This window comes from Galeopterus variegatus, unplaced genomic scaffold (assembly GCF_000696425.1).
Source record: "Galeopterus variegatus unplaced genomic scaffold, G_variegatus-3.0.2 Scaffold4870, whole genome shotgun sequence".
Lineage (NCBI taxonomy): Eukaryota > Metazoa > Chordata > Mammalia > Dermoptera > Cynocephalidae > Galeopterus > Galeopterus variegatus.
In genome coordinates, this window is record NW_007730981.1 from 106803 (window position 1) to 121850 (window position 15048).

At 45.1% G+C, this 15048-nt stretch overlaps 1 protein-coding gene across 1 annotated transcript in view; it reads right to left on the minus strand.

Annotated features, from left to right (window-relative positions):
- The window catches only part of CD99L2 (CD99 molecule-like 2), a 53150-nt gene that overhangs the window by 14151 nt on the left and 23951 nt on the right, over positions 1 to 15048 (minus strand). The window contains exons 3-5 of the mRNA XM_008588515.1: positions 11816 to 11887; positions 10427 to 10507; positions 8634 to 8699 (exon numbers count right to left, since the gene is read on the minus strand). Coding sequence (XP_008586737.1) covers positions 8634 to 8699; positions 10427 to 10507; positions 11816 to 11887 — 219 coding nt within the window. The remainder of the gene's footprint in view (positions 1 to 8633; positions 8700 to 10426; positions 10508 to 11815; positions 11888 to 15048) is intronic.

Below are 15048 nucleotides of genomic sequence, written 5' to 3' on the forward strand. Positions count from 1 at the left end.
AGTTTTTAAGAACTGCACACTTTTGGCCTTTAAAATTGCCACCTGGGGGTAACAACGTGCTCAGCGTTTCACTTAACATCTTCACAGTCATCTGTCTGTGACTAAGAAAAGCGAGGCGGTGTTTCTGCCCCACGAGCCCACACAAGTGACGGGCCAGCGACGTGTGACCAGGTGAACCCAGCGCGTGGGCCACTTGCTCCGGTGGCAGGAGGCGGCGACCCAAAGAAGGGGGTCAGAGCAGCGAAGTGCTGGGAGCAGCAAAGCAAGTCTCAGCTTGAGAGCCGGAAGGAAAGTTCCAGGTGGGGCTCGTCTTCTGGCGCTGTCTGCACTGCAGGGAGGGCTTGCACCGGAGGCAGCAGAAAGGCCCACCCTGGAGCCGTGCACTCCCTGCCATCCGAAGCTCCGGGGACTGCCCCTTGAAGGCGCTGGTCACCAAAACTCCAGCTTTGAGCAGACCCAGAAGTTCAGGAAAGGTCCAGACCACTGAGGCAGACCCTGCCCTGGACAGACCCTGGATAAGCACGAGGCGGCGTCCCCGTGGGGACGGTGAGCTGTGACCTGCAGCCTCCCCCAGTTCCCGCCCCAGGTTCCTGTGTCCACTCATCAAGAGTTCTCGGACCCATATGACAGTGAGGGTGACCTGGGGGTGTGACCGACAGCCCCTCCCCTCCAGCTTCTTCACCAACTGAGAAGGGACGCAGGGAGCCAGAGGAAGGTCAAGGTCAGGCGTCTGCTTCATGAAGGGGCTGGACAAGCACACGGGTGCCCTCAAGGAGTACGAGGACATGGCCTGAGGCCACACAACGGCTTCCTGCTACCTCTCCTGTCCCCCCTCCTCTCCTCTCACCCCCTGCACCCGCAGCTCGCCTGGGGGAAGCTGTGCTTGCGGACCAGATAGAGCCCACCTCCCAGCAGAGCACGCCCTACCCAGCCAGCCACCCACGTGGCCCAGAGACGGGCCCCCGCCTCACCAATCAAGTGTCCCTCTTGCCTTCACGGGGACAGAGGGAAGACAGACGGCCCGAGAGCAAGGCCAGGCTCAGCAAGCTTGTCAGGGGTGTCGGGGCCACCAGGGGAAAAGAAGCCTGCTTCAGGAAGCCCAGGCCAGCAGGAGTGAAAAAGAAAAGGGCGACCTGCTGAGACTCGGATGACACATGCCATCCCCTACCAGCAGGATGACAGAAGTCCTAGAAGAGCCCAGGGGCAGGAGAGCGAGTCATGCTGCAGGACAGAGGGGGGCAGGTGGCCGCAGGGCTGCAGAGGGGAGGGGCCCCTGGGAGGGAGGGATCTTGGAGGTGCGGCTTAAGGGACAGCAGCGTCGCACTTGCTGGAGCACGCGTGGGAACTCAGCGGGTGGGAGGAAAAGCACGTGAAGCCACTGAGATGTAGACCGACTGGCCTTTCTGCATGTGTGGAGAGGACAGCAGCCTGGTGGTCTAGGGCGGAAGACTGTCGCCAGACTGAGGGGCTTGACCTTATCTTGTAGGCACTGGGGACCCGTTAAAGAGGCTTCTGTTGTTGCTCTTACTGCTTCTTTACATTTTTTTCTCCAACATCTGATTAAGAAAAATTTCAAACATACAAAAAGCTGAAAACTTTGTACAACGAACACCCGTACTCCCACCCTCTGGATTCTGAGTATGGTTATTTTGCATTATTAGCTTTGCCATCCGTCCATCCATCAATCTATCTTATTTTTGTGATGCATTTCAAAGTTAAGTGACAGACACTAGTACACGTCAACATATTATCTGGAGTTCCATATTTGCTTTTGATTCCTTTAAGGTAAAATTTACATATAGCAAAATACACAAATCTTACCTGTACCTTTTGACAAATGCACATGCCTATGAAACCCAGACCCCCATCAAGACACAGAACATTGCTGTCACCCCGCAAAGTTCCCTCATGAAATAGCACAATGAGATGCCACAACACAATCCTTATCCATGCCCCAAACCCCAGCAGCCACAGATCTCATTTTATCATTATACATAAGTTCTGCCTGCACTGGAACTTCGTATGATTGGGCTCATGGGATACTGGGCTTTTTGCAGTCAGCATATTGTCCTTGACGTTTGTCCATGCTGTGTGAGTGTCAGCAATTCATTCCACTGTATGAACAAATAAATGTATCACAATTTGGCTATCCATTCTCCTATTGATACCTCCACATTCTGCTTTTATTTTTTGCTATTACAAATAAAGTTCCTAAGAGCATTCTTTTATAAGACTTTTTTTTTTTGGGGGGGGGGGAATAGGTCTAATTGTCTCAATAGGAATGACACTGCTGGGTCACTAGGTAAGCCTATGTTCAGTTCTGTAAGTAACTTTACTTTCCTACCAACAGTGTGGAAGAGTTTCAGTTGCTCCACATCCTCATCAACATTTGACATCGTCAGTCTTTTTAATTCTAGCTGTTCTGGTGGGTGTGCTGTGCTACCTCACTGTGGCTTTAATTTGCATTTACCCAAAGAATAATGATTTTGAACATTATATAACTTTCTTTGTGAACTGTCTATTCAAATCTTATGCTTACTTTTTAATTGGGCTTTTTATCTTTTCATTATTAGGCAGTAGTTTTAAACAGACAAGTGACATGATCATATTCATGTTGATGGATCTCTCTGGCAGCTGCTCAGGGGGACAGACTGGAGCAAGGAGATCAGTTAAGAGTTTAAGGTAATAACCCTCAGGGAGGTGATGAGGACCTGGGCTTGGGGAGAGATAAAGAGAAAGAATATTACAGATTCAAAAGACACCAGGGGAGAGGATTTCCAGCACGAGAAAGTGAAAAGGTTAACAAATTCTCTCCTCAAAAAGCAACTATAAACCTGGACAAAAAGTCGAAGGCAGCCATCTCAGAAAACAAATTTAGTTTCAATGAGAACAGCTTGAGGCTGTGGCATTTTTGCCCTGGGCTGCTCACGTTTCCCGTTCCCCAGGTCTTTCTGCAGGTAGTTCAATCTGGACCACAAAACCCAGCAATCGTGCTGCAGCTGCCAAAGGGGACCCGCTTGACTTGGAGGATTGCCTGAGAAAACCACCAACACAGTCGACTAGCTAGGGAATTGATAGGGAGGTAGGGAGGTGGGGGAGGTGAGAGGACCATAGAGGGCTTGACAAACTCTCCACATAGCCCTGGTTGCCATGAAGCTAAACACACGCCCAGCAGAGACAGTCTGGTATTGGCTGAAGGACAAGCAGAGAGATTAAAGGAGCAGAATTGAGAGTCCACAAATAAACCCTTATATTTATGGTCAATTGATTTTCAAAGGAGCCAAGACTATTCAATAGGGGAAAGGATAGTTTTGTCAACAAATGGTGCCTGGACAACTGAATCTCCACACGTAAAAGAATAAATTTGGATCCCTATTCTCATGCCATATATGAGGGTACTTCAAAAAGTCTGCAAAAATAGAATTAAAAGATACAAATATTTCCATGAACTTTTAAAAGTACCCTCATATAATTAACTCAAAATGGAGCAAAGACCTAAATTTAAGGAATAAAACTATAAAACTCTTAGAAGACAAAAAATAAGTCTTCATAACTTGGGATGTTCTTAAACACCAAAGCATAATCTGTAAAAGAAAAAAATGTATAAACTGAATTTTATACGAAATAAATACTTTTATTCTGTGAATAACACCTTAAAGAAAAGGAAAAGACAACCCACACACTGGGAAAAATATTTGCAAAATCATATACCTGATAAAGGGCTTATATCCAGATTATATGAAAAACTCATAAAGTCAACAATAAGAATGCAAACAACCCAAATTTTAAATTGAGCAAAAAAATCTACAAAACCCAGAACCCATCAACATATAGAACATTGCCATCATCCCAGAAAGCTCTCTCATGCCACTGGCCAATCAGTCCTTATCCATACCCCAACAGACTTCATCAAAGAAAAATATAAAATAAGAAAAATAAATGCTCAACATCAGTTCTCATTACGGAAATGCATATGAAAACACCAGTGAGATACCACTACACACCTATTAGCATGCCTGAAATCCAAGAAGTGACGCTGTATCAATTGCTGATGAGAATGTGAAGCAACAGGAACTCCCATTCATTGCTCATGGGAATGTAAAATGGTACAGCCACTTTGGAAGACAGCTTAACAGCTTCATTCATATTCACCCAAAACTGGAAGCAACCAAGATGTCCTTTAATAGGTGAATGAATGCATAAACAGTGATATATCCATACAACAGAATAATATTCATTATTACAAAGAAACAAACTACCAAACTATGAAAAGACATGGAAGAACATTAAATGCATATTGTTAAGTGAAAAAAGCCAGTCTGAAAAGTCTACATACAGTATGATTCCAATTATATGGCATTCTGGAAAAGGCAAAACTGTAGAGACAGTAAATAGATCAGTGGTTGTACTAACAGAAAATAGATTAGGGTTGAGGGAGGGGGTAAGACCAACTGTAAAGGGGTTGTACAGAACAATTTACATGCTGATGGGACTGTTCCATATGGTACTTGGGTGGTGGGCACATCACTCCATGCATTTGTCAAAACGCGTACAACTGTACATCACAAAGAGTGAACTTAAATTTCTGCAAGCATGGGGAGGGAGGTCAGGGATAATTGTGGGGATAATTGGGTGGGGGACACGGGGTATAATCACAATTTGTGGTAATGAGCATGCTGCCAGTATGGATCGGGCCATCACATCTTAGGCACATGTGGTGACAATTTGCTTTGTACCCCATCAATATTCATAACCAATAATAAATAAATAAATAAACAAACATGAAATGTAAAAAATATTTTCTGCAAGCAAAAGAACAAAACAAAACATCAACTAGGTGGGTGGGGGAATACCAAGCTGGAATGCAGACTATGACAACTGAATTGAACTCCATTATAAACACACGGCATACCTGTCTGAAAGGGATGATGGGGGAAAGGAGCTGACCTAAGTAACTTTGGAAAGCAGTATTTTGACTGGAAACGGTAAGGTAAAGACAAAAACGAAACATAAATCCAGGCTCCAGTTGGTACAGTTGTCTCTCACAGGGTTACAGGTTAACAGTTCTAACACTTCTGTGCTGGAATTGTTCCAGAAAGTAAACGGGTGACATGCAGGAGGAGCCAGGCTTCTCATCAGAGAGGGAAGTTACAGGCAGGCACGAAAGGGAGACCAGGATAACCCTTTTGGCACTGGATTACAGATGGAGACAAGCATGAAGTCACGCTCACGTTACGATAACTACTGATGGTTAAATACAAAAATAATTACAGAGATGTTTATATATGTGGTGTTATGTATTGAATGTTTGTATCCCACCCCCACCCCCCAAATGACTCTGTTGAAATCCTAACGTCCAATGTGTTGGTATTAGGAGGTAGGGTCTCTGGGAAGTGAGGAGGTCATGACGACGGAGCCCTCATGATGCAATTAGGGCCCTTATAAGAAAAGGCACCAGAGCATGCCCCCCTCTCTGTTGTCCAACATGTGAGGACACAAGAAGACGACAGCCATCTGCAAACCAGGATGAGAACCTTCAGACACTGGATCTACTCACGACTTAATCTTGGACTTTCCAGCCTCCAGAACTATGAGAAATTTCTGTTGTTTAAGCCACCCATTCTATGGTAATTTGTTATAGCAGCCTGAACTAAGACACATGAGTTAGTATATATACACATATTTCTTAGCTATTTCCTACCTATGCCTTCTTAGTGCAGGAGTCAGGGTTCTCCAGAGAGACAGAACAACAGAGATATAGATATAGGAGGGGATTTATTAGGGGAAGTGGCTCACATGATTATGGAGGCTGAGAAATCCCACAACGGGTCATCAGCAAGCTGGAGACCCTGGGATGATGGTCACGTGGCTCAGTCTAAGTCCAAAAGCCTCACAACCAGGAAAGCCAATGGTGTAATTCTCAGTCCAAGACCAAAGGCCTTAGGACCCAGTGGAGGGCTGGGTGCTGGTATAAGTCCTGGAGGCCAAAAGCTGGGGAGCCTGGAGTTGTTGTCCAAGGACAGGACAGAGTGTTTCCCAGCTCAGCAGAGAGGGAAATTGACACACTCACCTTTCTGTGTTTTTGTTCTCTCCAGGCTCCCGGCAGATTGCATGGTGCCCACCCATATGAGGGTGGATCTTCCCCACCCCGTCCACTCACCTCTGGGAATACCCTCACAGACACACCCCAAAACAATGCTTCACCAGGTTTCTAGGTATTCCTGAATCTAGTCAAGTCGACACCTAACATGAAACATCACAGTCTAGAAGTAGCGATACCCCGCTAAGCAATGAACGCGCTCAGATCGTGGCTCCTAATACCATTCTCTTTCCCGCTGGAAGAGAGTGACATACTGAACTGCACACCCAAGGACATAAATCCGACAGGCAACAGCGTTTCAGAAGAAGCAGTGAATGAGACCAGTGAACGACTCAGGAAGGGCCTAGGAAGAAAGAATGTTAAGGCGATCATCCCAGTCGAATGTGTGGAGGTCACACAGGGCAGGGGGCTGTGGCCACCAGGAAGTCACTCTACTCACAGTGGGAGTAGAGTCTTGCGTGCACTAGGGTGTGGATGACGGGGGGTGGGGGGTGGCCAGTGAAGAGCTGAAACTTACTGGCCTCAAGTTTCTGTCAGTCCAAGTGCTAGGGAAAGGAGGAGACTGTTGGCAGAAACAGGAGGCAATCAGAGTCCAGACTGGGCAGTAAGGGAGGAAGGGCAGAGGAGATGGGCTGACAGGCCACCCTCTTAGGGAAAGGCAATAGGACCTGTTGATGAAAGACTGTTATTGTCACCTACAGACAAAATATGGGGCTTCTACAAAGCCAGTAAAAATGTTTTCATGAGAAAAAAAATACATAACAGATAACATATTTCAGAAATACACTCAAAGAACAGCTGAGTCTATGTGCCCAAGAATCAAAGCTGGTAAATGCATTAATTAGGATTCTTCTTAAGCTGAAGATCATGATGCATTTAACCGTGATGTCTGATCTTCGCTCACACATTAGCACGCATGTCTGCAAATGCCACTGTGCGCTTATCGTAGGCAGGTTTCAGGTTCACACCTGTCCTTTTTGTCGGGATCCCCTTATCTTCTGACACCCATCATGACACAGGGTATATCGTAAGCTAACAATTGATTATTCTTTCTTTACAAGAAAAGTTCAAATATGAGCCTAATTAAAGAATTCCCTAACACTTCTTCCTTGCTAAAACATGTACTTTTAATAAGGAAAAGTCCCGGCGTGTCATTCAGACTTTTCCTCCGTGTGCGTCTTCCACATGCCACCACTGCCCTCGTCTTGCCATCTGGAAATACCATTTGTCACCTAGGAGTAATTGGCTAATTTGCTGGGTTTGCCCTTTAAATGTTCCATGTTCCCCTGACAACTGTGAGTTTCACTTAGAGGTTTTTAGGGCTTTTTACTAGAGATGACACTGTCTAGGGAGGTGTCACGAAGGACAAATTCAACGATGGTATCCTCTAATCAGAAGAGAACACTGTTCCCATATGAAAGGCCCACAGTCCTTGCAAGAAATAAGTAAATGCAAGTACAACAGCCAGGACTGTGGGGAGCGTGTCAGGGTTACAGTCAGATGTGCCCTTAACCTTTAAGACTTACAACCTGCTGTAGCGACTTGCCATCACAATAGGTTACAACCAAAGAGTCACAACCATCACAACTAACCATCATACCAGATTGCTATGACAAAAGGTACAACCACAAGTTAAAACCATCACAGGTGATAACCATGAGCTATAGCAGTAACTAGTTACAGTCACAAGTTACAACACTGACTTGTCTTGCCACATCAAGTCTGGCTAACCTCTCCTCCAGTCTCAGGAACAGATTTTGATGTATACCATGATGAAAGGCTTAAATCTTTGGTGGGGTGGGGGACTAAAAATATCTGGTCTTGGAGAGGACATGACTATTCGGGGGTAATACAAGAAAGTGTCTCTGTGGTGATGGAACAGCTCTGCCTCCTGACTGTGGGGATGGTCACACAAATCTACATGTGACAACATCTTATAGACCTGCACACACACACACAAACCCGCACCCAAATGCATGCAGAGTCTGCTGAAACCTGAATGAGGCCTGCACCCGAGGTCACAGGATCGTGCCAACGCCAACCTGCCAGTTTCGGCAACGTGCTGTGGTCATGTAGGGTATTCTCATCGGGGGAAGCTGGGTGAGAGGATACAGAACTCTCCTGAACTATTTTCTACAGCTTCTTGTGAGTCTTAAGCTATTTCAAAATAAAAAGGTATTTTTAAAGATATCTGACTTGCTACGGTCTCTTAAAATGGGCACGTCGTGATGAGCTTGCCCTTCCCCTCCAAGAGACAGGCTCTAGTGCTCAGTTACCATCACTGGCCCGCCTTCTACCAGTAGGGACACATTAGCCCGTGCAGCACCCGGGCTCAGAGAACTTCTGGGAAACTGTGTGGCTTTTCCACGCTGGCTTATAAATCGCCCCCTAGAGCTGTACAGCCCACATCATTCCAAGTGAACCCCAACTGGCAGGCTGGGACGTGTGGGAAGGACGTTCACTGAGATGGTTACTGGGTCATCGCGTTCTTAAGCAGACGAAGGCGCGTGTTTGGACAAATCAAGGCTCCTACCTTTACCCTTGTCAGGCTTGTAATCACCACCCCCTAGTATGTCTTCAAGATCCTTGTCGGACAAACCTGGAGAAAATAAAATTCTCATTTCAATGACAAAGAAAATAAATTCAGCAACAAGAAACCTGTTATTTAATGTTGCCCAACATTCACAGAAAATGATTGTCGGTTCCGTTTAAGAATGTCCTTTATGAACGTGGTAGACAGAATTCTAAGAGGGCCCCAAGCTTGCCTGCCACTGGCGTGCCTGCCCTGTGGAACACAAGAAGCAAGAGCTAGTCTCTCCCTCCTCTCCTCTCCCCCCTCCGCCCCCTCTCTCTGCGTCTCTCTCTTTCTCTTATGGTCTTGAAGAAGGAAGCAGCCATTACTTCCACAGCTGCAAGGAAATGTACTCTGTTAAAAACCACGGGAGCTTGGCTTAACCTGAGATGAGACCCCAGCCCTGGTCAACACTTTGAGTGCACGTGCATGAGACCCTGCACAGAACACCCGGCTGTTCCCAAGCTCCTGCCCAAAGGAAATTGAGGTGATAAATGGGTGTTGCATTAACTTGCTAAGTCTCTGATAATTGGTTATGCAGCAATAGAAAACTAATACAAGGAAGCAGAGAACTGTTAATTATAGCTCAAACATTGAGTACATGTCTTTTAATACTCTGTGTGATGAAGTGGGAAGCATGCTTAAAACACTCCAAAGTACTATAGCCGATTCACAAAAGCACCTGTGTGATTGTTCCAGTTCTAAGTTGTACTAGCTGCTGTGTGTCCCAGAAGACCACTTTCACTAGACAGAATGAATTACGGATGAACGATGGTTCTGCCAACTTGAATATTTGACAGATATTTTCTTTAAAATGAATGAAATGAGCCCATCAATTCAAGGAAAACCACTGATGGTATCTGTTGCCAATGATAAAATTCCACGTAAAAATTAGAATTTTGAAAAGCCTATGTCCACCACTGTGAGTTTAACAGCTTCCCAATAAGACTTCCTAATGAGACAGGTGGCGATACTGACAACCGTGACTTTCGGTTTTGCAAAATGGAATGTGGCATCAGTTGGAAGCTCAAAAATCCTCAGGACACCGATATTTTCCAAATGACCAACGTGCAGTGTTACAAAACTATGAATAGGTAAAAACACCCATTGAAAGGGCCAGAGAGCCCCATGGGATTCAGTGGAACCGAGTGTCAGAAGTTCACTGATACAGTTTCCTATTCCACACTGTCCTTGACCCACAGAAACCACCACTAGTTGAGTTTTGATGTCTTTTCAAAGAAGAATACCCACGATGATCTGAAAAGTCTATTAAATATTCCTCGCTTTCCCAACTTCATATCTGTGGGAGGCCAGATTTTCTTCACAAACCTCAACCAAACAACAAGCAGACATTAGAGAAATTTGCAAACTTGGAAAACAATGCCACGCTTCTCACTATATTTTGTCTTGCCAAGCACAGTTATTTCTCATAAAAATGTGCTGTTTATGTTAACAGGTATGGGTATAGTGTTGTTCATTTTAGATTAAATAATAGAGTTTTTTCAGTTTTAAGTTCTAAGATGATAAATATTGATACACATGACCCACATAAACAAAAGCTCTTGAGATCCTCAGTAATTTGGGGATTTCTGATACCAAAAAGTCTGAGACCCACTGTTTCAGGGTTCTCCTGTGGCTTGAAGTACCCCAGCTCTGCCAGGCTGGAATGGCTCTGTGGGCTGTGTAGTTAATGAGACAGAACCCAACCACGGAGCTACAGAGCTGGCCAGAGGCTTCAACCGGTGAGGACTTACCTCCTCCAACTCCTCCTGCATTCGGTTTCCTGTGGCCATCATTTCGCTCATCCAGAGCATCAGCCAAGTCAAATTCACCACCTTGAGCGGGCCCAAAACATAAAGGAAATAGCCAACTGATTAACAACTGGGTACAAGATTCCAAAAAAAGCAAAACACCTGTGGGTTCAACTGTTCAGTACAAACAATTGAATTAAGACAAAAACTTAAAATAGAATCTGACTCTGTATATAGACATTGATGATGAAAATACCTACAGGACGGAGCAAGTTACTGCTTTCTGACTATGCAGTATACTTCCACTTTTTTCAATTAATTTATATTCCTAAGTATGCTTTGCTTAGGCCAGCAGGTGGACCGTTTTAACAGTGTACGCCCTGTTTGCAGGTATTACCTAGACAATCATGTATAAACTGGAAATTACATATGATACTTCTCCAAAACTGTCTGATGATCTCTGAAGGAGCCACAAGGAGCCTGGAAATGGATGAACAAGCACGCCCCTGAAGTACTGGTAACAGGGTGCTGGACGTGAGCACTGACTGAGTCCCCTAGGCCAAGTTTTTCTTTACATCAGTGAAGATGTGAGAATGGGAAAATGGCCCATCTGGAGAAAGGCTCACACAACTACAGGAAAGAGTCACAGAGGAGTATGGGGGCCTGGGCGGTTAGCTCAGGTGGTCAGAGCATGGTGGTGTAACACCAAGATCCCTGCACTGGCCCGCTAGGGCAAAAAAGGAGCAATGAGTTCCAGAACCCACTACTAAAAGATGAGGCTGTAAAATAAATGACATTCCAAAATGTTCCATCTGCTTAAAGGAAAGGTTTGATGGGCTTCATAAAACCTAAACAAGTATATCTTCCCTGACTGTAGAATATGAAATGGTTGAAAAAGGGAAGAAATCCAAATGCATTTTTCTCTTGAAAATTCCCCAGGCAAGGGCCGGCCCGGTGGCGCACTGTGCTAGTGCGCCGCTTGGGAAGCGTGGAGGCGCTCCCGCCGAGGGTTCGGATCCCACATACAGACCGGTTCCCGCTCACTGGCTGAGCAAGGAGCGGGGGCAACACCGAGGGTTGCGATCCCGTTGCCGGTCCCGGTCCGGTCCGGGGGCGACACTGAGGGTTGCGATCCGTTGCCAGACACGGAAAAAGACAAAAAAAAAAAGAAAAGAAAAGAAAATTCCCCAGGCAAGACTTTTGATTAAAAAAAAAAAGTCATGGTGATCAGCCAGGTATGCACTCTGTTAAGTTAAACCCAGTGCTCAAATGGAAGCCTTCATTGGCTTTGCACATATGGGGGCTTAAAACTACATGGCACTCATTTGGACGCTACCCCAGAAGGAGCTTCACAGAGTCCTTCCTACTGCCCTCCTAGGGCAGCTGTGTTACCTGCAGGATATGCCGGAGCTCTGGTCGTTCCTGGCCTCCTGGTTGTCGTGGTGGTAACACGGTCCCATTTCTCTAAAAGAGAGAGGGAAGACAGCAAGGGGAGCACATTTAGTAACAAAATGCAACAGCTACTTCGGAACTTGGGAAAGTCATACTGTGAGTAGAATACCCTTGTCATAGTCCCTGAGGCCCCTCTGGGCTGGGGTCTCCAAAGAATCGCACTGAGAAGGATAACAAAATGATGTAGGTTTAAATAAGATGGGATCTGCTCACTTTTCTTCAGAGGATGAAAGTGGTAAGAGGAATATAGTCTTGCATATGGCCTGGTGGTTAGTGGAGCTGGGGCTTGAGCCCAGATCTGCTGGAGATGATCACATGGTCCAGGGAGTTCCACAGCTTGAGCATGATCCTTGAGATCTCCAAGCCTTGGTTCCACCACTGTCAACCTGGTACTTTAACCATAGACAATACTGCCAAGGGATGGGACTAAGGTTACATTCCTACGAGAATACGGGAGTACTCATAAACTGAAAGGGGTCACAACACACATGCACAAAATTTTATATAAGCGTGGTTACTACTGTAAATATTAGGCCTTTGGGTTCAACCATGTTCCTGTAAAATTATGGATGGCTTTCACAAGAATTACACAATCTGCATGAGTTTTCCATTAGATTCTTTCCATAAATATCAAGACTACGATGTACATGTTCCTAATGCTGGAAGTAGTAGATGGAAAGATTTAAGGAGTAGAAAAGGCAAAGATAAAACCGGTTTAGCTTTGTATACAGCAAGCACTCAATAATTACTGACTACTCAGAAAATAAACAGCAAAAGTAGAAATAAGTTGAAAGTAAAAGGAAGAAAAAAGGCATACTATGCAAACAAAAACCCTAAGAGGGCTGGAGTAGCTATGCTAATATCAGATAAAATAGATGTTAAAACAAAAATTGTTATCAGAGTCAATGAATGACATTTTATAATGATGAAAGATCAATCCAACAGAAAAATATAATTTTAAACATATATGTAGCTAACAATGGAGGCCCAAAATACATGAACCAAAAAAATGACAACACTGAAGGAAAGAACAGACAATTCAACAATAACATTTGAAGATTTCAATACCCTCTTTTCAATCACAGAAGAAATAATTAGGCAGAAGATCAAAAGGGAAATAAGACTTGAACAACTCAATCAACCAACTAGACCTAAGAGATATTTATAGAACATACCATCCAATAACAACAGAATACACATTCTATCAAGTGCACATAAAACTGTCTCCAAGATAGAACATATGTAGGAAACAAAATGAGTCTCAATAAATGTAAAAAGACTGAAATCATACAAATGATGTTCTTCAACCACAACAGAACGAAAATAGAAATCAGTAACAGAAGGGCATTTGCAAAATTCACAGTTATATGGAAATTAAAGAACCCAATCCTAAATAACCAATAGGTCAAAGAAATCATAAGAGAAATTATAAAACACCTTGAGATGAATGATAATTAAAACACAACATAGCAAAACTTATGTGTTACAGTGAAAGCAGTTCTCGGGGAAATCTATAGTTGTAAACGCTTACATGAGAAAAAGATAAATATCAAATCAATAAGCTTAACTTTAACATTAAGAAACTAGAAAAAGACACACTCTGTGGGGCTGCCACTGCGTGATCCAGCAGCCCAGCCCAGTGCACACAGAGTGGGGAGATGTCCGGCAACGGAGGCAGAGGCTCAGCAGAAAACACACACCCTGTGGGGCCGCCACTGCATGATCCAACAGATAGGCTTCACCGCCGCCACCCGGCTCCATTCCCAGCTCAGCCCAGTGCGCACAGAATGGGGAGACGACCAGCAAGGGAGGCGGAGGCTCAGCAGAAACCACACACCCTGTGGGGCTGCCACTGCATGATCCAGCAGGTAGGCTTCACCGCCACCACCCGGCTCCATTCCCAGCCTAGCCTAGTGCACTCGGAGAAGGGAGACGTCCAGCAGGGGAGGCGTGAACTCCACGGGGACCACACTGCTGCCATGCGATCCAGCAGCCCAGCCTAATGCGTACGGAGCACAGAGACGTCCAGCAAGGGAGATAGAAGCTCCGTAGAGTCAACACAGCCTGTAGGGGGGCCGCCGCTGCGTGATCCAGCAGCAGGAAGGCTTCACTGCCGCCACCCGGCTCCATCCCAAGCCTGGCCTAGCGCTCACAGAGCAGGGAGACATCCCGTAGGGGAAAGGGAAGCTCTGCAGAGACCACACGCTCTGTGGTGACTCGGTGCATCCCAGGAGCCCAGGCCAGAGTGCACGGGACAGGGAGAAATCCTGCACAGGAGGTGGAAGCTCAGCAGAGACCACACACCCTGTGGTACTGCCTCGTGATCCAGCAGCCTGGCAGAGTCCCAGCTGACCAGAGAGGTGGCTCCGCATAGAGGCCCAAGACCTGAGGCAACCATACACACAAGGCACTAGTGTCCAACTGAGCAGTCACTGAGGTAGCCATACCAAATAGGCAACCACAGCAACATCTTAGTTAGTCAATAGTATCAAACCTGTGGACTGTGAAACCCCCTGCCAGAAATACAAAAAATCAAGAAAGTACACCACCAAAAGTTAATAAATCTCAAGCTCTAGATCCTATAGAACAAGAAGCCCTTGAAATGACTGAGTGATAATTCTAAGGAAACTGAATGAGATACAAGAAAACTCATCTAGACATCATGATGAAACGAGGAAAAGTATACAGGACCTGAAAGAGGAAATGTACAAGGAAATCAATGTCCTGAAAAAAAATGTAGCAGAACTTGCCGAACTGAAGAACTTATTCAGCGAAATAAAAAACACAACGGAGAGTTTAATCAGCACGCTTGCGGAAGTTGAAGAGAGAACCTCTGAACTTGAAGGTGGGCTGGTTGAAATAACACAAGGAGACAAAAAAAAAAGAAAAAAGAATCAAAGACATTGAAAAAAATCTGAGAGAGATATCAGACAACCTTAACTGCTCAAATATCCGAGTCAAGGGTATTCCAGAAGGGGAGGAAAAAGGAGATTGTATTGAAAACATATTCAACAAAATAGTGGCAGAAAACTACCCAGGTATAGGAAAAATCACAGGTCTTCAGATCCAGGAAGCTCAATGATCTCCAAACGTATTCAACCCAAAAAGGTCTTCTCCAAGACATGTTATAGTCAAATTGGCAAAACTCAAAGATAAAGAGAGAATCTTAAAAG